At 43.4% G+C, this 25148-nt stretch overlaps 1 protein-coding gene across 3 annotated transcripts in view; it reads left to right on the top strand.

The window, feature by feature from the left end:
* The window catches only part of Clip4 (CAP-Gly domain containing linker protein family member 4), an 85103-nt gene that overhangs the window by 56394 nt on the left and 3561 nt on the right, over nucleotides 1-25148 (top strand). For 2 of the 3 annotated variants that reach the window (XM_028778966.1, XM_028778965.1), the window contains 6 exons: nucleotides 1829-1918; nucleotides 2663-2806; nucleotides 5376-5510; nucleotides 8265-8388; nucleotides 11978-12042; nucleotides 18436-18708. In XM_028778966.1, coding sequence (XP_028634799.1) covers nucleotides 1829-1918; nucleotides 2663-2806; nucleotides 5376-5510; nucleotides 8265-8388; nucleotides 11978-12042; nucleotides 18436-18512 — 635 coding nt within the window. In that variant the 3' untranslated portion in view covers nucleotides 18513-18708. Of the gene's footprint in view, nucleotides 1-1828; nucleotides 1919-2662; nucleotides 2807-5375; nucleotides 5511-8264; nucleotides 8389-11977; nucleotides 12043-18435; nucleotides 18709-25148 lie in introns of those variants that run through there. The other variant, XM_028778967.1, reaches the window with a different exon arrangement.

The raw sequence follows: 25148 nt of genomic DNA on the forward strand, positions 1-25148 counted from the left end.
TAAAGGTTTTTTTCCGTGTAGATATTTTTGGCCTGTTTGTTAGATCTGTTCCTAGATACTCTGTACTTGGGGTACTTAATGAAACCCCTCCCTTCAAAAACCCCAACCCAAACCAATATAAAGAATATATCATGGTCATACTTTCCATGAAAATTAAGGTGAGCTCTCTTACAGTCTGTGTTTATGTGTATGAATGCATACACATGTATGTGTGCCCCCCACACACATGCAAACGCATATGCACATGCATGTAAATACGTCAGATAAACCTAATGTAACCAGAGTCACATTAGTGGATGAGAGTGATGCATGTTTCCCGTTTGGATACTGTTGTATAGTGTTATGAAATGCCTTTGGGGGGGAAGCGGGGCAGATACACAAAGAGATCTTTATACTATTCTTACGACTTCATGTTCAGTTATTTTGATGACAGTTCAAATGAAAGGGCCAAATGGAATTCTAGGACTGAAAAATAAAATAACTGAAAGCTACACTCTGCAGGTTTTCTCACACTACAGCTGCTGTGGTGTCTCACGTACCTTTTGACTGCTGGAGCAAGTTCCACAGTGTCCAGCCTTCCCTCCTCCCTCTAGCTGTGGCTGCTAAAGAAATGTCACCTAGCTGCAGTTCTGTCCAGGCCTGTCCTCCCTTTCAAATCCAGGACAAGACTCACTCTCCACAGGACATTTCCACCTGCCCCCTCCACTGGATACTTGCAGCTCCTTCTCCTTCCTCCCCTCCCCTTTGTCCCATTCCCTAGCCTCCTCTTCTGCAGAACTAGGCTTGACCTCAGAGCCTAGCAATGCTAGGCAAGTACCGTCCAGTCCAGTTGAGCTGCACCCTTAGCTAGGCTTTCCTCTGAGGTGTCTGCTGCCTGTGTGGCTTGCTTCCCTCTCTGTCCTGGAGGACTCCTTTCCAGCCAGGCCACCCACAGGCTGTGTCTTTTTGTGAGATTTCCCCCTGACTTTCCAGAATCCCCACTCACTTCCTCCTACTAAGCCTCCTGCTTTGGGAAAGAACTTGACCCACTCAAGCCCCAACTCAGTGCATCTTGGTGAGCCACTGGTTCCTCTTTGCAGAGGAACCCTCACCCCCAAACGCCAACTTCATTGGTGTTTAGATAACAGTGGTCTTTGTCCACATTAAACTCAGAGGTCAGATGGCTGGGAATGGCTACTGACAATACAAAAAACCGTCTGGAAGCTCCCAGATGCTCTCTTTAAACAACCATTATTCACGAGCTCTCCCCGCCCCCACCCAGGTGAGGTTGTGGGAATTGGTTATGGTAGGAAACGTGTCATGTAAGTTATTCCCAAGTCCTGCTCGGCTACATCTCAGCTGTGACAGGTTTGCCACTCCCTAACTGTGTGACACAAGTTCTGAGCAAGCCTATTAACTACAGATACGATGCTGTGGATATTTTGGAGATCTGTAGCAGGGACAAAGCTGGAGTTCTTAGACATGCTGTGAACACATCCTCTTCTTTTTGCTTAGTTTTGCTGTGCTGGATCTAAGCAGGACTCGTGCATGCTCGGTAGGTGCTGTGTCTCCAAGCACATGTCTAGTTCACTTTCTCTACCTTAAATACTGAGTGCTCCTTCCTCCTGTCTGCGAAAGTGTATCCATCATGTTTTTACAAGTGGATAAGTGGTGCACACACCGTTAATGCCAGCACTCAGGAGGCAGAGGCGGGCAGACCTCTGTGAGTTTGAGGCCAGCCTGGTCTACAGAGTGAGTTCCAGGATAGCCAGGACTACACATTGAGACCTTTTCTGAAAACAAAACAGCATTGTCTTTTGCTGAAATTGTCTTTGTGTTTATTCACCAGGGTTGATGACATCCAAAAAAGAGAATGCTTCTGAATCCACACTGTCATTGCCTCCGAGTGAAGAACTGAAAACTGTTGCAGAAAATGATGGTAATGTACCCATTGCTTCCTGTTCTTAACGCTACGTCCACTGGCAGGATTTATAACACAGTGCAAACTGGCTTATATGATTTGGGTTAGGACTGGGAAAGGGGGAAGGGGAAAATCACCATAGTAAAACTACTCTTGAAAAAAAAACCTTTAAAAATATGGAGGCATAAAGAACTCAGGGCCTAGCCGGGTCCACAGTGTGGGAGTTGTGGTCAGACTTTCGGTCTCAGGAAGGAGGAGCCTGTGCAGTCTTGCTCACCTTCAGGCTGTCTACAGAATGATTCAGGGTTAAAATCTTGTCACCTTAAGACGTGTTAGTAGTGTGCATACGTGCATATACGTGTACGTGTGTATTTGAAGGGACTCTGTTAGAGTTTCCTCTAAGGAGAGTGGAGTGTGTGTGTGTGTTAGGTTAGTTAGCATTAATTGGTAGGGTGACACGCCCTATGTAAGATATGTTACTGTGAATCCTTAAAACTTTCTGCTTGTGTAAACATCTATCTATTTTGGGTGTAAATAGCCATGCATTTGGATGAAATCAGGCATTTAATCTGACACTAGATAATCCACAATCGAGGAAGCTAAATGAAGCGTTTCAGAAAACATCTTATTAGTCCTTTTCTTCCCTCTCTCAATCTCTCTCTCTCTCTCTCTCTCTCTCTCTCTCTCTTTCTTTCTTTCTTTCTTTTTTTCTCTTTCTAAAAGCACCATTTGAATTGTGATTCTTTCCTGCTCCTTTGTCAGCTACCCAACCTGGGTCTGTCAGCAGCTCCTCCTCCACGTCCTCCCTGGACCAGAAGCAGAGCTACCCAAAGAAGCTGACCACAAGCAGCAGTGGCAAGAAGACCTTGAGCAAAAGTTCCTCTCTCCCGGCCAGAGCCAGTGCTGGTATCTATGGCTTTTTCAACCAGGCTTTCTTGGTGTTTTTTATCTTGGTTTGTTTGTAAGTGGATTTGCTCTTTTTAATGTGTAGAAGGAGCCCTTTCCCCTTCTCCCTCTCCTTCCCTTTCCCCTCCCCCTCCCCCTTTACCCTTTCCTGCTCCCCTTGCCCCTCCCCCTCTTCTCCCTTCACCCCAGGCAGATTGAGCTGTCTTGCTCTTTGGGTGACACTATGTAGGCACCCTTTACCACTTTGTCCCCGTGCTTCAGTCACACTGGACTTCATGCTGTGTCACTGCCTCCCCAGCCTGCAGTCAGGACTCCTGGCTCTGCAGTTGGTTTGAGAGGCCATGTTTACTGTCATCTAGTTGGTAGGCTTTGCATCTCAGCCCTCCCACACACCTGCCTTTGTCCTGTTTAGAAAAGCATCTCCGCTCTGCTTTTACTGAAGTCATTTGAAGCCATGCAGGAGAGGCTTAGGGGTCCCCAGGGGACAGTGATTAGTGGCTCACACTACTTTTCAGGATATGGGACAGTATGAAAGCACACACCCAGGCTTCCAGCTCAAGTCCACATAGATGGTGACAAACATTGTTTACCTTGTCCTTAAACCCTCAGCAGTGACCTAATACAGGAAAGCAGAAGTGGGGATCTGAAAAGTGGGGAGCCAAGAGGTTGGGCCTGGAGTTGCTTCTGTGCAGCACTGTTCGTCCCCCTACTCCCCCCCCCCCAACCAGTTTCTCTTCTGGGTCCTGAGGAACAGAGGGCAGTAGGCAGTGGCATGGCTGCCCTGTTCTTACTTTATTGCATTTTAAATACCCCTGTATTTGGAAGTTGGACTTCTGACGTTTACTCGATTTTAGAATTTATATATGAGTTTAGAATGGCCTCCTTTCTCCCTTTCCCTGGAACAAGCAGTTCCAGGGTGCCTATAGACTTACTCTTTTTTTCTTTTTATTCAGTTGAGGATTGTGTTGACATGAATTATAGTGAGTATGAAGGTGATAATCAGAATGAAAAAACAATTGCCCTTCCCTGGGGAAAGGCAGAGAATGGAAGGTGTGTGTAGCTGGGGTAGGAGTGTCCGTGTTTGGAGCCCCAGACACATTTCCTTCAACTTTTCTAGAGTGAACAGAGAGACTTCTGCATTAGAGGGAGAGTGACTGGCAGACACCAGACAAGAGTGGAAGGGACAGACACTGGAATCAGAAAGAGAGGCCCGGAGAGTGGAGAGGTGTGGAGGAGCCTGCGCTCTGGGCCTGGCTCACTGTCCCCCACTGTTAGACTGCAGGAGCAGTGGGCAGGCCTGAGGTGTCCTGGCCCCCCGGTCAGGGTATTGCAGGCCTGGCACCTGTGAGCTGTGACTGCCTGTCTTTGTTAGCTCTCAGGCCATGCCTTCGCCTTCTCCCTCACTGTACCTTTCATGGAAAGCACTCTGTAAACTGCAGTGCCAAGCATGGTTGACTAGGTCTGGGTTTCTCAGTGGACCAATGGGTCTGCACCTCTGCCTTCACAGGCTCAAGTTTGCTCCTGTGTTTTCAGTCTCTCCCTTCCCACAGTTGACCCCCCCCCCCCCAGGCCTTCACCTAGCATTCTCGAAGTCTTTCCGGATAGCAGCTGTTCAGTCAATACTCAGTACAAGAGGACAGGGTCCAGGATCCAGCCTACTGGATTTGAACAGCTTTTGAGACAGTATTTCTTAAAGGCCAATAGTATTTCTTAAAGGCCAGATACCAGATAGTGGACGTTTTAGGGGTTATTTTGAATTAAGTTGAAGGAAAGCTAGTTGGGGTAATCAGGACCCACCATAAGTTGAACATTCCTTACCTGACATGATTGGGGTCAGAAGTGTTTTGAATCAGGCCAGTTTGGGATTTTGGAATAGTTACACAATCTACTGTTGGACCATCTCTAACCAGAAGCTCTGAAATCTGAAATCCTTCAAAATCTGAAGTGTTGAGTGATGTCTCACGTTCTAATCTGAATGTGAATTTCAACATCTGTGCTAAGGACGCTCAGGCTTTAGAACACTGTACATTTTGAGACTGTCCTGTGGAATTACATTCCTGTGTGTCCTACACAGACTCTGGGTAAATACAGCAACTCTGTGCTTCACATGGCTAGGGACTGGCCCACTGGCCACAGCTGACTACCACTTGGTTTACATGCTCTTCCTGTGTGGTCTGTATCTGCTTTCGTGCCGTCACACCAACAGTGAATCCCTGTGACAGGAGGCTGAGCACACATGGCTCTGGTTCTTCAGGGACCATTCTGTGCTGGAGCAGAGCGTGTACCTGGCTGTCGCAGTGGAATTGATTGTTTTCTAGGAACAAGGTTTGTGCTGTTTCCATGGCAGTGGTTTTTCTCAGGGAACTTTCTAACTTGCTTTGAGTGCCTTGGCCTCCTGAGTGAGAGTCACAACTGTGACAAATATATAATGGAATATCCAACCAACCAGACTAGTTAGGATATGTGGAGTGAGTTTTAAAAACTAATGTGCTGTTTTGAGTTTCTCCTCCCTTTTTTTTCTTTCCTCTTTCCCTTCCCTTCCCATACCTCCCACCAACCACTTGAACAGGTTTGAAATCTTCAGCAACATCTGCAGCAAATAACACTCACCGTGAAGGAGCACTCCGCCTTGGAGAAAGGGTGCTGGTGGTAGGCCAGAGAGTGGGGACCATTAAGTTCTTTGGGACAACAAACTTTGCTCCAGGTAATTGCCCCAAACAGTCTTGTTTCAACACCAATCTTGTACAAAGGTTTAAAACTTAAACAGCAGATGGGACTTAGTCCTAGGGAAGGTCTCCCTTCCATCCCATTTCTTATGGCTGGCAGCAGAGGCAGAGAGTGGAAAGTGATACAACCATCTGTACTAGACTGACTGACGTCCGTGGAATTCTCTTGCCAACTGTGTTGATCATTTGTCTAGTATTAAAATTAGTTTTGACTTCCCTAGTTTATTCTGGCCGCAGAGTGTGCTAAATACCTGGAAAGTATTTCAGGACTGTCACCCCTCCCACCTTCCTAATCCTAGAGTTGAGCAGATAGATGGACCATCTTGTTTTTTTTATCAAAGCAGTGCTTGGAGGGAAAAGCAAAGAAGATATAAAAGTTGTTGTGTGTCCTATGACCTAAAAAAAATACATGTCTGTGAACTTAAATATTCATCCCAATTGACCTAAGACTGTTTCCTAAAGTAAAGATTGGTGCTGGAGAGATGGCACAGTGGCTAAGAGCACTTACTATTCTTTCAGAGGATCTGGGTTCAGTTCCCAGCATCCTACATCAGGTGGCTCACACCTGGTTATAACTGCAGATTCAGGGATTTGATACCCTCTGGCCTCCATGGGCATCTGCATATCTGGGCACATAAACTCACAGTTAAATATATATGAATAGAAAGAATAAATGTTTTAAAAGGTAAAGATTATCTTCCCTTGTATTTCCACAGATGAGAAGCCAGTTGCATGGATCCATATCTGTGGTTTAAGTAGCAATATGCCATATTAACACATGGTGGCATTGCAGCATTTGAGGAAAGGTTATCTATGAGATTGAAAGAGAAAAGTTTGTAGCTTAGTGTTTGTTAGAATCCATGAAGGAGCTGAGATTTTAATTCTCTCTCCAAACCAACAGATTAGCCTGCCACAGCGTCATCTGACCAAAGCCGTAACAATCTTGTGTCAGAGACAGGACTAGACTACTCACAGCAATAGCAGGAGGCAGAACAGCAGCACCTTTCTGTCCTGGTTCTCAAGCCCCAGTTCCCGCTGGCTGGTGCAGAGAAGGCCAGGCGGCACCTGCACACCCAGGAGCCTATGTTCTAGATCAGCCTGAACTGTCTCAGGTTTTAGGCTCCTTTGCTCTGAGCTTGTGGCTCAGCATGGCTGCTGCCACCGCACTGGACAGAGACCCCACCAGTTCAACAGGAATGTCCACTGCTGTGTATGAGACTGAGGCATGGGAACCAGGCAGATGTCTCCAACATGCTTGCTCTTCTTTGATTAAGCCGGTGCTTTGTTTGAGCTGTGTTAGAATTCAAGCCTCCCTTGGGCCTCTCTTACATCTCACACTAGATAGTGAGTACATAGCATAGCTCTCTGCTAGGCTGTTTTCATGACTGCTGTGCCAGAAAAAAAATATATATGTATATCACACATTTCCAAGAGTTACATAGTAAACACGTAGCAGAAATGTAGCCAGTTACAATGGGACTTTTAATGAAAGAAAACAACATTACATGGGAAGGGCTATCAAACATAGAAGGAAGTGAGACCTGGTACTCAGAGATCATTCTAACCAGATTCATCTGGTTTAGGCAAGTCAAAAGCTCAAAGTCTGTTTTCAAAGAATTAGTGTGGTTAGACAGAGAGGCTGATAGACACTGCTTATATGGCATCGTAGGACTACCTGAGTCTTTTCAGCCCCAATCTGAGTATCTAGAATGGGGTCAGGTGTATCATCAACCAACCAACCAACTAACCAAACAATCAACTAAATTAAAAAAAACAAAAAAAAACAAAAAAATGAGAATGTATTCTAAGTTGGCTTCTAAGGTTCCTGTAATTGAAACTGACTCTGAGCTAGCAATCTGAAAGAAAGGATATTTTGTATTTCCTAATTTGTAGTAAGTTAGTTGGTATTCACACACCCATTCTTGCTGTTGATTTTAGAAGACCAAATGATCACATACACATTCTTTATTTGTTATTGATTGTAAAAGACCAAACGTGCTGCATGCTCAGACTATAAGTGTGTGAACTGTTTAGCTGATCTTAGAAACCCCAAGAATCTCTGCTTTAGAATATGTCCACCTAGCTCACACTACTGGAAGTGCAGCCCTGTTGCTTTGGTTTAAGCCTCTCCTGGGACTCGATTTTCTCATAGCTAACCCCATAGATACTGTCTTCTAAGACAGGTTCTCCTATTAGCAAACCCATGTCTTCATTTACTTGGACGATGGAGTGGTATCACGGTGTCTCCTGTGTTATCTCTGCCCTTGTTTAATTATTTAATGGATGTTTGTGCTGTTCTAGCATGGGAGGGGATGAGCTGGAGAGCTGTCCACCTGAGGATTCATGCCTCTCAACAGCATTCTGTGCTGCTCTCACCGAAGCACATGTTAGAGTCAAGGACAGTTTCTTTTGCATTGTAGTCTTAAGATGTATTTTGGTGGCGTTCTCCTTGCATGATGGCTAATTCCCTGCAAATCTGAGTTTGTGCGTTTTATTTTTCCTTCCTTAATGTACTGCTCTGCAATCACGTCACTGAAACGTTTCTCCCACTTTTCAAATTTTCAAGTTTTATTTTATAATTTTATCATCTGAGAGCTTAACAATTATGATGATCTTCCATCATCTTGGTCATTTGTGAAAACGCCGAGCCATCCCGACTTTGGGTTCCTATTACCACATAGCGATTGTGAATGAAGAACAGACGCCTTTAAAATGCAATATTCATGTTCTAGGGTATTGGTACGGCATAGAGCTGGAGAAGCCCCATGGGAAGAATGACGGTTCGGTTGGAGGTGTGCAGTATTTTAGTTGTTCTCCAAGATATGGAATATTTGCCCCCCCGTCCAGGGTACAGAGGTGAGGAGAAACTGCAATGTGCATCTATTTACAGAAACTCTGCAATTCCCTGTGGCACATGGGGACCCTGATTTCATCTGAAAGATAAGCACATGTGTTCCTTCAACGGGTTAACCGGCCACCTTCCTCAGAGGGAAGGCTCATGGGAAGCTAAATTTGCCTTGCTGAGGATTTGCAATTTTAAAAACCTCCTTTCTTCCTCATTTGCAAACCCTATGAGTGTGTGTAGGCTATTAGAAGTGGCGTTTGAAGCTAAGAACAGTGCAAGGAACGAGCTTAATCCGTCATGCAAACAAAAGTAAAAATGCTCTCTGATTGCTTCAGTCACATCCTAACTACATTAAATTTCCTGCCAGCAGGCACCCATTCACTCTCCTACAAACCTAATGGAACCAAAATGGCTTTTTCCTTTGATTTCCTTAGTTTTCAAAAATAGATAGGCAGTAGCTCTCCGGGGGAAGTGAAGTCTCAGGGATTTATATGTAACAAACCTCCGGAGTGTTTCATGGTAAGGCAGTGCACTTATGTGTCACCTCACTCTGGGTTTTAAAAGCAAGCTTATCCAAAACACAGGCCCTCGTGACATTCCGGTGGAATCTGGAGCCAGGAAAAACTGGTTCTGTCTGCTTTTCAGAGGCTAGAAAAGGGGATTATAATCTCTGGGCAAGATACAACATATGTGGTATAGTCATGTTCATGAGCCTAGAACTGTGTTGGTGGCCTGGGAGTCCCTACCGGTCCCCATTTAGCTGGACACTGATGGTTTCTGGGGAAATTGCTATACCCTTACTGGGCGTATACCCAAAAGATGCTCCAACATATAACAAGGACACATGCTCCACTATGTTCATAGCAGCCTTATTTATAACAGCCAGAAGCTGGAAACAACTCAGATGTCCCTCAAGAGAAGAATGGATACAGAAAATGTTGTTCATTTACACAATGGAATACTACTCAGCTATTAAAAACAATGAAGTTTTTTGTTTTTTTTAAGTCATATTCTCCCTCAGTGTTTTCTTTTTCTTACATATCCTTTTGGTGTTAATTCTCTTTGTTTATAGTATACTTGATACATTGTTCTTTACAGCAGTGAAGCCTTCGGCATACAGTACTTTGTAGCTCATAAAGTGTCTTCCCTCAGTGTTGTTTCACTTGATCCTAATAAGTCTCTGGCCAGGTGAGTTGGAAAATAACCCTAAGTACCATCAACTCTTACTGAGCATTTAATGGGAGGCTCTATCCTGAGCACCCGAGTAGCGCCCACCATTGTTCTCTGCAGACCCCAAGGAGCCATGAGAGGCTATGTTTATTCCCACCTTACAGGTGGGAAAATAGTTTTCCAGAGATAAGATAGCAGAGCTGAAGTCACATCACTGGGTAATAGAAGAGCTAAGCTTGGCCCGACTTTGTTAGTTTCCTATCTCTCCCAGGCCCATGCTTTTAGCTGTTAGCATGTACCATTGTTGGGCACCATCCTCAGAGTTGTCCCTGAATCAGTGACCTAAAGCATCTCATTGGGCAGGCCCTGTAATTGTCTCTGTTCCACAGAGGAAGAACATCAGGCCCAGGCAGCTAATGCCAACTGTATGCTGCAGGGGGATTTGAATCCCCAGCTATCTGGAGTCAGAAGTCAGCTCTTTGCCATAACCTTGTGGTAGTTACTGGGCTTTTGTGAGTCTCCTCTGGACCTGTGTCTGGCAGGTGATTGACAAATCAAACTAACATAAGGTATTAGGTTAGGTTAGTTTGATTTGTCTCCCAGTCACAAGGCCTGGGGTTCGTCTCATGTCTGGTTACCTTGAGTTCAGGATTGGGCATATTTCAGGCACTGTAGGGTACCAGTGGGCCCTGTTGCCAGTTCTGTGCACTTTACACCACAGCAGCCTTTTTTCTGCCTTGACTTGTGAAGCCACATTTTTCCTGTAGTTCTATATTTTCACTGCTGTGTTTACAGAGCGCACATGGCCTCACTCTGTTTCTCTTGCCTTCTGTTTGGTCTTCTCCAAGGTAGTGCATTTGAAAGCAACCCCCACTCCTTAAAAGAAGCAGGGCTCTGTTGAAATACCCAGTCTCCATCCAGCTGTCTTCCTGTCGTCTTCTGATTGTCTCATTCATCATCATCAAATACTATTAAGTGTCTTTTCGCACTTTGTGCTGTGCTAGGCATTCCATGAGAAACAAAACAGGCATGGTCTCTGATTTTAAGGCATTCCTAACGCGAGCCAGTTTGGAGCTCTTTAAAGGCCCCCACTGGTCGTCAAGATGGGAAGATCTTACAGTGTGGGCTGGGGGAGACTATCCTGGTGACTAGTCACATTGTGACCCCTACTGCTTCACCTCAGGGTCATAGCTGGCTTTTCATCTCTCCCCTTGGCATTTTTAAAATGTGTGCTTGTCCCAGGATCCACCCACATGACTTCCTCTGTTTGAATAGATTGCCCGCTTTATCTGTAATTATACAATTTTCATTTAGTAAGTTGCCTTGGTTAATAACATCAGCGAATATTCTTTAAAGACTGTCTAAGGAAACTTACTCACTGCCTAGCTGGTCCTCAGAAACATCCCATTCTTTCCTGTTGCTGTAGGAATTATTTCCAACGAACTGATCACTTGTGGAAGTAGGTTCCTCCTAGCTGTCCATCCCTCTTCATGCCAGTACCTGCTGCTTACCAGGCTGCAGGCTCTGTCCAGCCGCCCCTCCTCAGTTGTCATGTGGTGTTGAGAACTGTAAGAAAGCTGTAAGAAAACGATGCACACAAACTGCAGGGCGCAGCTAAACACACTGCAGGGGCTGCGGGGTTTGTTTTGTTTTATGGATATAAAGTGTGTGAGAAGTGTTTGGCAGATGAAGGTTTTGTAGATTTAGGTCAGTAGACAGCTGAAGAAAAAATGAGACTTTCAGGACCTGACTTTTTAAAAATAATGATTTGAATATCAAAAAATGAGGAGGTACTCGCTGGGAAGGTGACCTTTGCAGTGGTGGGTAGAGTCCAGCACAGAGGGCCTTGGATTATATTGCCAAAAAAATTATATACATATACATATTCAGACGGTCTCTTTTTTCCAATAACAGAATTGGTGATATTTTTATAATTTTAATCTTTTATTTATTAAACTTGGTATAAAATAAACTTGTCTCTGTATTTTTTAGTTTTACCTTTGAAGATAAAATTCCAAAGCAAAGTTAGCAGTTATCATGGGTCCAATTCCTAGCACTGAACAACAACAATGACGACAACAACAACAACGACAGGGCCGAGGATGTAGCATAGTGGCAGGGTACTTGACTATCATTCCCAACTCCACAAAGGTCACCAAGCAAATAAATGTCAGAAGTCAGGTCCCTGTTTCAAATGAACTGAATTCTCCAGCCCACCTGTCCTTGGTAGTGGCGACCCACTCCATCTGTGTATTGCCCGTCTCCCATGCTAGAGTAAAGCTCTTACCTGGCTCGTGTGGCTGCACAATAGATGTTTGTGGAATGAATGAGTGGGGAAACAGATACAGCTGATGTGAAAGTGTCCGGAAGAGTCCACCTTACTCGGGAGGCCAGCTATACCTAACGTGGTGTGCTCTGTTTTATTCACAGGCTATCAGATTCCCTGGATACGCTTTCAGAAATATCTTCAAGTAAACAGAATCATTCTTATCCTGGTAAGATTACGGTTTTTAAATCCAGTTTAAAATATTTCTTTACTGTCACTCACTGAAACATATTTTAACTGTTAAATATCTGTATCAATATGTTTCTATCAATTTCTGAAGTGCTTCAGTGTAGTACAAGTAAGCTTGGAGCAGATCTGTTTCCTGCCCAGCTGCGAGCCTACCTCCCTCTCCCCTGCCTCCCTTTGGGTATCCCTTGCTAAGGTTGGGAGCCTAGGATTGTGTATTCACGATTCCTTTGGTTTTCTGATCTTTTCTGCCACTTGCAACTGTATCAGTAAGCAGCGCTTTGTTTCCATTATCTGCTATTTCGTCTTAGCACTCCATGGGACACGTGACTGATTCTATAGCTGTTGCTTATTTCTGCTGCATCCTGGTTTTTATTATTACACTGTCGTGTGCACATGCAGACGTGGCCTTAGGGTTGGTAAGCATGGCTGCCACACCCGTGCTGTCCCCAGGGGATGCCAGGTGTTTGCACTGCATGTTCCCCTCAGCCTCTGACTAGACCCTGTTCCTCTCAACTGCCTCTTGTTCTGTGTGGAGATAGTTGCTACCCTGCTAGATGTAAACAGTATTTCATTGTGACCTTAATTTGCGTTTTTCAGATTTAATTAGTTGACGTGAAAGCAGTTGGGCCTCTCAGTTTTCAGTTTCTGGGACATGTGCATTGCCTTTTCAATGTTTAAACCTCTCACTTGTTCTTCCTGTTAAATTTTCGCACGTAGCTTGGAACAGACCACCACAGACGAGATGGTTCCATGAGGGGGAGTTTATTCAGGAGATAGGGAAGAGGAGAGAGAGAGCAGAGAGGTAGAGGAGTAGAGGCCGGCCATGACCACGTGGAGAGAGGGGGAAGGGAAGGGGGGAGGGGAGAGGGGACAGAGAACCTGCAGGCAGGGATCAACAGAGCAAGAGAGAGAGGAGGGGGCAGGCAGCCTCTTTTATAGTGGGCAGGCCTACCTGCCTGTTGCCAGGTAACTGTGGGGAGGAGCATACCTGGCTGTTGCCAGGTGACTGTGGAGGTGGAGTTTAGACAGAATCCTAACACTTCCTTCCGGTGGTCTGCTTCTTATCTTGGTAATTTGTAGGTTTCTTTCTATATTTTGAGAATGCATCTTTCAGTGGTTTATGTGTTACTAATATGTACCGGCTGATGACATACCTTCACTTTTCTGACATCTTTTGGTGAGAATGCTTTTTTAATTTTTACGTACTTGAAGAATAAAACATCTCATGGCTTGCTTTTTTTTTTTTTTATCTTAAGAATTTTTTCCTCCAGGGACAGAAACCATAAGGCTCCTTCCTGGATTTTTTTTTTTTAATTTTGGTTTTGTGTTTCATATTTGTCAGTTTACCCAGAATTGATTCTGTGTGTGTGAAGGATTGGGTTTGATTTTCTTTTCCATTTGTGGGTAACGACTTATGAAAGTTGTTAGTGTAACAACTCCCCTTGAATGTCTGTTGCAGTTAGCCCATGATTGTGGTTTGTCTCCATTCTAGAGGACATGCTCTGATGGGGCCTTCCTGATGGCGTGTGCCTGTTCTGACCTACAGGCGGATGTGTTCCGCTGGGACTTTCCATCATCATAGTGGTTTTCTCCATTGTGTCTGTGATGCATTCCCCTGCTGTGTGTATGTGTGTGTGTGTGTACGTGCATGGTGCATGTGTGTATGTTTGTGTGCATGCCACTGTGTATCTGTGTGCATGTGTTTGTGTGTGTGCGTGAGTGTGCACATGTATATGTCGATGCATGTGTGTGTGTGTGTGTGCATGTGTGTGTGTGTGTCTGCATGGGTATGTCTGGGTGTGTAAGTATCTGTACTTGTGGATGTGTGTGTGTGCGTGTGTCTGTGTGGGTATGTCTGCATGTGTGAGTATGTATGTTATGTATGTGTGTGATTTCGTGTGCATGTGTCTCTGTGTGGGTGCATATGCGTGTGTCTGTACATGTGTGTCTGTACATGTGTGTCTCTATGTGTGAGTGTGCGTGTGTGTATATGTGTGTGTGTGTCCTCCAACTTTATTCTTCACTGATATTGTGTTGGTTATTCTGGATTTTTTTTCATTCTCATGTAAACTTTATGATCATTTTGTTGAAATCTACATAGTAGCATGCTGGACTTTTGAGGAAGTTGGGAAGATCTGGTCTTACTACTGTTCTGTCTGCAAACATGGACACTCTCTCTCCACTTACTTATGTAACCCCTTTTGTTTTCTGTGAAATTGATTAATCCATTCAGTCATCATCTGAATATATTAAATGGAAAGTTCCATAAATAAGCAACCCATAGGTTTTAAGTGTCACATTATTTTGAGTGGCATGATAAAATGTCACACAGTCCTGCCTGGGACATAAGTTGTCCTTTTGTTCAGCATATCTGGTGCGTGTTGCCTTCCCGTTGGTCCTTCATAGTCCTCTGGTTACAGATTGATTGTTTGTGTTGAGCTAACTGTACTTTCACTTAGTAATAGATGTAAAAAGTAGTGGCCCCAGTAGTCTGACTGTTAGACAGAAGGCTTCAGTATCTCCTCTTAAGTGAAAAGGTGAAGGCTTACTGTACAGTGTGCTTGTGGGAGAGTCACATTGGGTGTGGGCCTGTACATCGAGGCACCCATGGCCAGCCCCAGGAACACGTGGACGAGATACCGCTGCTGTGCACCTTCTCTGGCCTGTCAGGATTTTGTAGTTTTCCTCATACAAATTGTGTACATGTTTTGTTAGATTTTTATTTAGTATTTTTGGTTATTTAATGTCATAACCTCTTTCTTTCCCCGTTCCTGTTCTCTCTCTTCTCTATCCTTTCCCGATCTTACTCTCCTCTCTCTACAGAGTATCACCATGTATCCCAGGCTAACCTCAACTCACAGCTCTTTTTGTTAGCCTCCTGAGTGCCAGGGTTGCAAGGATGCACTGAAAAGCTCTGCCTGGTATTCTTTTATAACATCCTTGTGTCTCTGTTCCAGCCTTCGCTTGGTTAAATGTTTCTCTGACAAGTTTTTTATTGACTTACTCTCTACCATAATGCTTTCAGAGTACCTTCCTAAGCAGAACATACTAGGGTTTTACTTAGAAAAAAAATCTGGCTGGGTGTGGTGGCACATGTGCAGGTAGATCTCTTGAGTTCGAGGCCAGCTTGGTCTACAAAGTGAGTTCCAGGATAGCCATTGCTACACAGAAAAACTCCAGCTGAAAAAAATAAATCTTGTTGTCTTTATCTTTTACTCTGAGAGTTCCAATCATTTTAATTTATTGCTATAATTGATGTATTAGCAATGTTCTTTATGCTGTTTTACTTAGTTCCCATTCCATTTTAAATGTTTGTTTGTATGTATGTCTCTTTGAGAGTGAATGAGCATATATTCTGGGGGGCTCTGGGTGCCATGGAGGTCAGAAGAAAATGTTGAATTCTTCAGAGTGTAGTTACAGGTATTTCCTGTATGCTTGGCTTGCTATGTGGGTGCTGGGATCTGAACTCTGGTCTTCATGATTGCACAGCAAGCTCTCTTAACCACTGAGCTATCTCCACAGCCCCTAATCCATTTTGGGTTTTATGTATTGTAAATGATGAGTTTCTAAATAAGTCATAAATGGTGGATGTTTTCTGTTTTTTTGTTTGTTTTTGTGTTGTTGGTTTTGTTTTGTTTTATGCAGCATCTTTAATAGTCCTGGCTAACTTAGAATTCCTTGAACTCAGGGAAGTCTCCTCTCATTGCTTCTGCCTCCCAGTGCTGGGATTGTGGTGCACCACCACACCCAGCTCTCACTTCCTGCTCGACTTTACTCTGTGTGTGTTCCTGCCATTTCTTTTTCTGCACTGTTTACTTCCCTACTGTGTATGAGCTGAATTCTGGGTAGGAGACCTGGCAATTATCATAGATCATTTAATGTACACACTGTTTAAAGTCAATCATTCTTACCCCCTTCCTACACAGTTTGAATCCTTAGAAACTGAGCTGTTTTGGTTCTGTTTTCGCACCCCTGTAAAGGAGACATCATCACCATAGTTGTTCTGTAGTATTTTATTTCACTTCTATCTTTACTCATCCATAAACATAACTTCCTCTTAGGGTAACTTTGTTATGGCCTGTGTATACTCTTCTTCTTGTTGTTGTTTGTCTTTTCCAGTGGCATTTTTACTGAATGTAGAATTTTCTCCCTGTAGACAGAAGCTCTGGCTGCTGTCATAAGTCTGGTGTCTGACCAGTCCTTGTTGTTGTAGGTGGTTTATCTGGTCTTTTTGTTTTGTATTCTCTGAAGATGTCTTCCCTTTGTGCCGTGCAGTTTTATTAGGATATGTGCAGGTAGAGATTTCTTTTTGTTAACCCTGTTGGTACTTTGGGTCTTCCTAGATTTGGAGATTGACATCTAAGTGAGTCTTGTGTCTGTCACAGCTTATCCCTCTGACAAAAATGCCTTTAGCGTTATCCATTTCCTGTTTCTCTCTTCAACTGTGTCTGTTCCAGTGCTTGATCCAGCCGCCCCATTAATAATCATCAAAATGTCTTCTTTTCTTCTTGCACATCTTGCTACCATTCATTTTCCCGTGTGCTCTCAAGCTCATGTCTCATGTCCTTAACATCTTAAGTCCATCTGTTACTGTGTGCTAACTAGTTTAATGTCTGAAGCTTTGCTGTATCTAATTCCACACCCTGTGTCTGTTGATCCTGATTTATGTCTCCTCTCCTTGTGACTTTCTAATTTATTACTGAGAAATGCTTGCTTAATTAGAATTTTATAGATGGCAGTTCTTTGATACATTCAGATAAACTGACTTCTGTTATTTCACAGAAAGTCTACCACCCCAGACAGAACTACTTTGCCCTACACTCTATGCAATAGGTTTTTTTTTTTTTTTTTAATGACATAGATAGCATGAATTTACTCATGGCTACAAAATCCGAGTGTAGTAATTCCAGCTTTGCACTGATAAAAAAGCCATTGTTTCATTTGGTTTCTTGCCCAAGATAACACTGAGGATGAACTCCTTTCCCAGAGTCTTTGCGAGGGTCCCCATATACCAGGCTTTGCTCTTCTGGGTCCTGTGTACCCAATCAGGAGTCCAGTATCCAGGGATCAAGTGACAACCCTGTGGTACAAAGTAAAATTGCACACCGAGTGCCTGACAACCTCTCCTGCCTTCTTTCTTTTTTATGGTTTAACCTCTTTGAAATTGTACATTGGGGTCTGGGGTATGTCCCCAGCATGAGTGTGCATGCTCATGTGCACACACACACACACACACACACACACACGGGTGGGGGGAGAGAATGACTATGAGTCAGCTCAGCAGTATAGTCTATAAAAATTATAGTTGTTTTAAATTGGAGTTACTTTAATCAAGAGATTTGCTCAGCACTTCTGATTTGCCAGAATTGGAAATTAATTTTCTCTTTTAAAGTCTACCTATTGTTGAGTCTCTTAATCTTTGAGCTTTTGTGTATTGGGAGGGCACACTGAGGAGCTCTGAAGTTTACTGTCCAGTGTTCTATTCTTGGAATATTTTTAATGACAGTTAAAAAAAACCACGATTTTTATATGATTATCAACATTATAATATTTTATCATATACCAATCTACTTTATCAGTGTGTAATTTGGTATTATTTGGTTTTCAAGAGATCTTACAGGAGAGAGCTCTGAGAGTCACATTGTGCCCACCACTTATCCCTGTGTGAGCAGAACCTGATAAGAAGGCAAAGATGAGGAATTGTCTAGGAATCTCACCTACAGTTATGTTCTGGGTGTGCATGTGCCTTCATTCCATTGTGTGATGCTGTTCCTAGGGAGATGTGAGCAGATATGTACTCACCCTGTGTAGGAACCGACAACACAACAAAGTTGGATCATCAAGGTCCAACTTAGTGAACCAATGAGTTTTATTGAGACCACTTGTGGGAATATGGGTGAAAGATTATTTATAGGAGCAGAAGTGAGTAGAGACAGCTGCATCACCCAAGCCCACTCCAGCATGGGTGACAGACAACTCATGAAAGCTAGACACTTGGAGTATGGTGCACAGCCTGCAGGCAGCTCAGCAGACTGGAGGATATCCCTTTTGGGCAGCTCAGGTGGGGTCTGGTTTCTGTCTCTTCTGCCTATGTGTGCTCAGGGAGAGAGGGACATATTGTATCTGGTCAGTTTCAGGGACTTCCTGATGGATTTGAGTTGTTTACTTCCTGAGTTTAAGACACTTCCCTATAAGATAGAGAAATTTTATCTTAGAAGAACTGCTATGTAGCAGTTTTCTCCAGGAACAAAACAAAATAAAACAAAACAACCTATAGTGTCATGGAGCACTGTAGAACTGATTAAAAATAACTCAATGTAAACTCTGAAAACGTGACATATTTTCCTCTTCTGTCCTTCACTCTCACTTTTAGGTTTTAGGAGAAGTTTCAGCACAACCTCTGCTTCTTCTCAAAAAGAGATTAACAGGAGAAATGCTTTTGCCAAGTGAGTATTGAGAAGCCTTAGAAAACTACCTTTCAAGACGAGTATGCCGGGATTCTGTGAAGGAAGAAAAATGGAGTTTTGTATCGTACGCCCCGCTCGGTAGAATGTTAGCACGTAAGAGAGAAGGTGTGACCGGTGTGTTGAGTTCTTCTTCCCTCCTTTAAAAGCTCAATTAAACATGTCACAAGTGGCTAAAAGCAGCCCACTGTGTGTGTCTTCTCGTCTAAGAGGTTAGTATGGCTGCTAATATAAGCTGGGGGAATTCATGTTGTGTTTTCATTGGGTAAGGCCGGTTGATTTTCAACTCCTGTTTACTGAATTAATCAGATCTGATTTAATATGTTCAGCCATGCATGAATGAAATTAAAGAAACATAAGACCCGTTTGCGTAAGGCACTCAGAATTATCATTTTTTAAAATGCTTTGGCTTCCCCTAGTAGTGTACACTTCTCACAGATTTGGAGTTTGAAATCGCTCTTCCTGCTCAAATAGCCAAGAGATTAAGGACAGTAACTTTATGCTCCAGTGCATTGGAGATATTCAAGGGCTCTTAGGCAGAATGGAAGATAGTACTAAGAAGAGACTGCCTGGACAGTGTGGAGGTTGGTGAGCAGGAGGATGACACAGAGAACTGAGGGAAGTGTTGCTCCCTGGCAAGGACATAGCAGCAGGTCACATGCACGTGGTGGACTGCAGACACGAGGAACAGGTGGTAACGCTTACCTGCTTCCTATAGAAATAGCAAGAAATTGAACTTTATAGATGAATGTAATATATTTTTATGAGTTATTTGAGAATGTCACATGCACACAGTATATTTTGATCATATTCACCCTTATTCCTTCTACATCCATCCCATATTCCCTTACAAATTCATGTCTTAAATTCTCTGAACCTATTTTATATTCACATAAACTCATAATAAGTGCAGGGCCATTCTTTGGATTGGACCTATCAGGGGCCACCAGTAAAGAAAACTCTGCTTCTCTTCCCCCAGAAGCCATTAACTACCAGTCGTGCTTCAGCTGAGGTTGGGATGGCGGCTGTGACCGCTTCCCCTCTGTGCTGGGGATGTTGGAAGGCTTGACCTTGTGTAGGTCTGACGCAGGAACCACAGCTTTGTGAGTCCATGAGTGCACCTCATGGCCAATAGATACTGTTTCATCTGGCCCTTCCTAACATCTGGTTCCTAGACATTTTTCTGGCCCCCTTTCTACAATGGTCCCTGAACCTTGGGTAATGGGCTGGGATACAGATGTTGCATCTGTGACTGAATAGTCCACAGATACTTTTGTATCTGTTCTAACTGCATCTACCACACAAAGAACCTTTTCTGATACAGTCTGAGAGCTGCACTGATCAATGGATGTAGGAGTATGAACTTAGAGGGCATTTTGATACTATGTCCATTTAGCAAAAGAATAGTAGTATGTCCACCTTGTGGCCTGTTGGCTTCCCAAACGTGGGTCTTTTGGCCAGATTTACAGAACCAGGTATGTGTTTCCTCCTGGAGTGGGCCTTTAATCCAAGCAGAAGGCAATTGGTCACCTCCATAACATTCATGTCACTATTGATTGATTAGTCCCATTGGGATATTTTGTCACACTGGTCCTTAGTATGACTCACAGGGTTCATGGATAGCTAAGACTGTTGGTGACTTTTCTTCTCAATAGCCCACATAACACCTTCTTGTATAGGGAGAAAGTTTTTCCTCAAAACCAACTTCATTTCTCTATCTTGTAACTAAATTGTGTGGTGTCTTCAGCAGTAGGTAGGGTCTTACCATCAATTTCTGGTACATCTAAGAGCAGCGGCAGTATCACACATGTGTGCGTGCATGTGCACGTATGTGTACACACACATACACACACACACACACACACACACACACACACACACACACACACTGACGCCAGAACTGTTGGAGTTGCAGGCATTTGTGACCTGGTTGCTAGAATCTAAACTCTACTCCTCATGATAGGACAGTGAGTAACAAGCCATCTTTCTAGCCTCAGTTATATGACACTTATAAAATGATAGGTTTCTGTGTGGCTTTCCCAAGCTTCCTTACAATTAATTATCCTTTGTCTCACCTCCCCCTGTGATCTACTTTCCATTCTTCCTCCAACTTAAACATCCATTCCCATGATTCCCATGATTCACCCCTCCTATCACCTATAAGATGACATCACCTATTACCTTATCCTCTATTATCCCTGCCTCTCTGAAAATTCTTCCCTGCCCCCACCAATGGTCCCTTTATAGTTTTCTAGTTTCATAGGCACTCCAAGTTAAATCTAAAGTTTCAATGCTAGGATCTATACAAATGAGAACAGGTGATGTTTGCCTTCATGGGTCTGGGGTACCTTAGTGTAATGTTTTCCAGTTCCATTGATTTACCTGCAAATCTCTCAGTTTAATTTTTCTTTACAGGTGAATAAAATTTCATTGTGTGGGGGTACCATGTTCTTATCTGTTCATTAGTTGATTGATATCTTGGCTGTTCACATCCTCACTACTGTGAATTTAGTAATAAGACACACAGATGAATGTATGCCTTTGTAGTAGGTATATACCCAGGAGTTGTATCTGGTTCACATGATAATTGTAATTGTAGTCTTTTGAGGACCTGCCATACTGATTTCCAGAGTGGCTGCACCAGTTTGTACTCTGAACAACACTGCATAAGGGTTCATTTCCCAGATCTTATCCATCAAGAAACATGAAATTGGGGCTGGAGAGGTGGCTCAGTAGTTAAGAGCCCTGGTTCTCTAGAGGACTAGGGGTCAGTTCCACACAGCAACTTGAATCTGTGTAAGTCCAGTCCCAGGGCTCTGCTGCCTGCTTCTGGCCTCTGCAGGCACTGTACACTGTGACATATAGCCAAACATCCCACCTAAAAGTCTATACATGGAAAATACAGTAAACATCACAACTAAAAATATTAAAAATAGTGAAACTCACAAGAGTTATTTTAAGATTTTGTATTGTGAATGTTTTACCTACATTTGTGTCTATGTACAGTTTGCATACTTGGTGCCAAAGCAGGCAGAAAAGGGCATCAGATCCCTCGGAACTGGAGTTAACAGACTATTGTGAGTCACCATGTGGGTGCTGGGAGTTGAATCCGGGTCCTCTGGAAGAGCTGCCAGTACTGGAACTGCTGAGACTTTTCTCTAGCCCCTTCAGAGTCCCTTTAATTTACATTTTCCTGATGGCAAAGAATGGATGGTGAATACGTTAAAAAAGATTTCTTAGCCATTTCGTTTTCTGAGAAATCTTTGTTCAGTTCCATTGCCCATGTTTTAAAAGGGATGTCTGTTTTCTGGATGTTTAGTTTTTTGGTTTTTTGTATATTCTTTGTTTTTTATATATATTCATATATATGTAATTATATATATCCATCTCTATATCAGCCATCTATCTATCTATCTATCTATCTATCTATCTATCTATCTATCTATCTATCTATCTCTATATGTCTTTTTTTACATCCATATATTTATTTCTCTCTCTGTCTATCTTTCCATCCTATCTTCCTTTGCCATCTTGTGGACTGCCTCTTCACTGGATTAACAGTTTACTTTGTGATCCAGAGACTTTCATTTTTTGCAGTTCCACTTGTTGATCATTGGTTCCTGACAGGAAGTCCTCACCTCAGCTCCTGTCCTGAAGCTCAGTCTGAACGTTTCTCTCCTAGCACTCTTGGGTGTTTTGGTTTAGTGTTAAGATCTTTGATCCATTTTGGAATTGATCTGTGTGCAGAGGATGCATGAAGGATCAACTTTCGATCTTTATGTGAACATCCAGTTTTTCAGCACTGTTTATTGAAGATACTGTCTTTTCTCCAGTGTGTACTTTGGCATCCTTGTAAAAACCCAGGTGGCTGTAGGTCCAGGGGCTTGGATGTCTCTGTGTTCCTGGTTCTACTGCACCTGCTCAGTGTGCCCGGCTTTCTGCCAACACTGTGTGTTTTCACTGTGGCTCTCTAGGACAATTTAAAGTTAGGAATGGTGATACTTCCAGCAGAGTTTTTAATGTTCACAGTTGTTTTGGATATCTAGGGTCATTTTTTTTATTTCCAAGTGAATTTTAAGATTGTCGTTTGTTTTCAATTTCTGCTTAGAATTGCATTGGAATTTCTATGTAGATTACATTGAATCTGTATATTACTTTTGATGGGATAGCTGTTTTCAGGATATTAATCCTACCAATCCATGAGTATGAGAGGCCTCCCCATCTTCTATTTCTTCAGTGTCATAAGGTTTTCAGTATATGTGGTTGTCATGTTAAGGTTTATTCCAGGTTGATTTGTTTGTTGACTGTTGTGAATGTGATTGTTCCCATAATTTCCTTTCCAGGCTGTCTTTAGTAAGAAGGATATTGGTTTTGATATTCTAATGTGTAACCCACTACTTTGCTTTATGTGTTGGTCAGCTCTAGGAGTTTCCTGGTAGAGTCTTTGGGGTCCTTCATGCACAGAATCATGTCATCTGGAGATAGTTATACTTAGTCCTTTCAGTTAAACATCTAGTGACTATCTGTGATAAAAACTGGAGAGACAAAGCATGGAGGGAACATAAGCAATAAAGACTAGATATGACAAACCAAAAGCCACCATCCTATTAAGTGGAGAAAAATACGAAGCATTCCCACTCAGATGAGAAGACAAGGCACCCACTTTCCCCTCCTGCTCAGTATAATGCTTCAAGTCCTGGCTGGAAATATGCTTCTGCTGAAAACATAGTCATTCTTTAGAATGAGTCTTGCCTATGGAACATGAGGGTGGGTGCATTGTTTTCTGATTACTGTTTGTGGGAACGTTAGACTTGGGTACTGGCTGTAGGTGGAAGTCTAGTGGACTCAGCTGTGTGCAGGTTGTATGGTTCTGCAGAGCTTGCTGGTGTGCTGGTGTTGACCTAGAGGAATCTGTGTAGGAAAGGTTTTGATGACTGATCAACATGGCGCTACTTATTTTTAATTATTCATATGGAAATAAATGATACCTTCAGAGCAAATGTAGAAAACAGAGATGGTAAAATCCTGGCTTGTGTGAGGCTGAGGTTGTACGAGGCATCAGACACATGGCGAGTGTTCAGAAAATACAGCCTATTGCCATGATTTTTCTGAAAAAAATGTCACCAGCTTTGTCTGGCTACAAAAAGCTTCCATTTGGTGGGAATTTGGAACGTGAGGGAATGGATGTTTTTGTGTAGGAGTAGAACTCATATGTTGCTTTTGTGTGTTCAGTAAGAATTTGTTTCTGTGCATTGCATTTTGCATTTGATGGGATAAATAATTGTAAATGTTTTGATTCTAGTCACTTCCTTTCTTCCTTTCCTTTTTGAAGTGGTTCTTCATATTGTCCAGGCTGACCTTGAGCTCCCGATCCCCTGACTCCAGCTCCCTGGCTGCTTGTCTTATAATCATAAGCCACCTTGCCTGACTCGGTATTTGCTGTTTTAAGACAGGATTTTGTCGTGTAAAAACAGCGTGTAGCCCACGCTGGCTGGCCTGGATCTCATTATGTAGCTGAGGCTGGACTTAAACTCATGATCAATTTGCCTCAGCCTCCTGAGCGTCAGAATTACGCATGTGTACTGCCATTTTGGGCTTTAAAAGTATTTCCAGATTACAATTTCTTCGTTTCTTGGAAGGTGTGGCATAGAAAAGTCTCTGAGCTCTGGTGTCCTAGCTTTACATTTTTAAGTCATCTTCCCTTTTACTGGGTGCCTAATAGAAACAAACAAGATACTGTGTGTGGTAACATATTTAAAACTGTAGAAAACAGGAGCTGGAGAGGTGGCTCAGGGGTTTAGAGCCTTCTCAGCTTTGCTTCACAATCATGAAGACTAGAGTTTAGATCCCTCACCCACACAAATCAGGTGTACCAGGAAACTCTATAACCCCAGGTTAGTAGAGACAGGAGGATGGCTGGGACTCGATGGCTTCCAGCTTTGAGTTCAGGGTGAGAATGGTTTCAGAAGAGTACATGGAAGGTACAGAAGGCACCCATGCCTTCTTCATCAGGCACATGTACAGACAGACACATGACACACTCAGACACACAATGAATTAATCTTTAAAAATGTAGAAAAGAAGACAAAAGGTGAAAGAAGTAGGCCCTGCTTCTCTTTACAGTAGGAAGAAGACCTTAGGCAGTTTGGGTAGCAGTTCCACGGGTGGGAGGGGGAGCTAGGGGAAAGGGGGGAGGAAAAGGAAAGGAAGAAGGGACTAGGGGATTGAAGTGGAAGACTCCTGGTTCCCTTGGCAGGCCCTGAATAACCATCTGGACTTCCTAAGAGAGAGGGCAACGGTGTCTGTTATGACTATCAGGGTCAGCTGCCTCCTGTGGACAAAGAGAGGTGCCAGTGTGGATAGGAAGGGGGCTCTGGGGGCAGTATGGGTAGTGGAGGGGCCCTGGGAGCATTATGGGTAGGGAGGGAGTCCTAGGGGGCAGTATGGGTAAGAGGAAGGGGCCCTGGGGGTCAGTATGGATAGGGAGGGAGTCCTGGGGGCAGTATGGGTAGGGAGGGAGTCCTGGGGGCAGTATGGGTAGGGAGGGAGTCCTGAGGGCAGTGCAGTCTCAGGCCTGTTTTGTTCCAGTCAGGTAGCTGGCAGGTGCTAAGAGGTGCCTGCT

The sequence above is a fragment of the Grammomys surdaster genome, unplaced genomic scaffold (genome assembly GCF_004785775.1).
Source record: "Grammomys surdaster isolate TR1022 unplaced genomic scaffold, NIH_TR_1.0 343, whole genome shotgun sequence".
Classification (NCBI taxonomy): Eukaryota; Metazoa; Chordata; class Mammalia; order Rodentia; family Muridae; genus Grammomys; species Grammomys surdaster.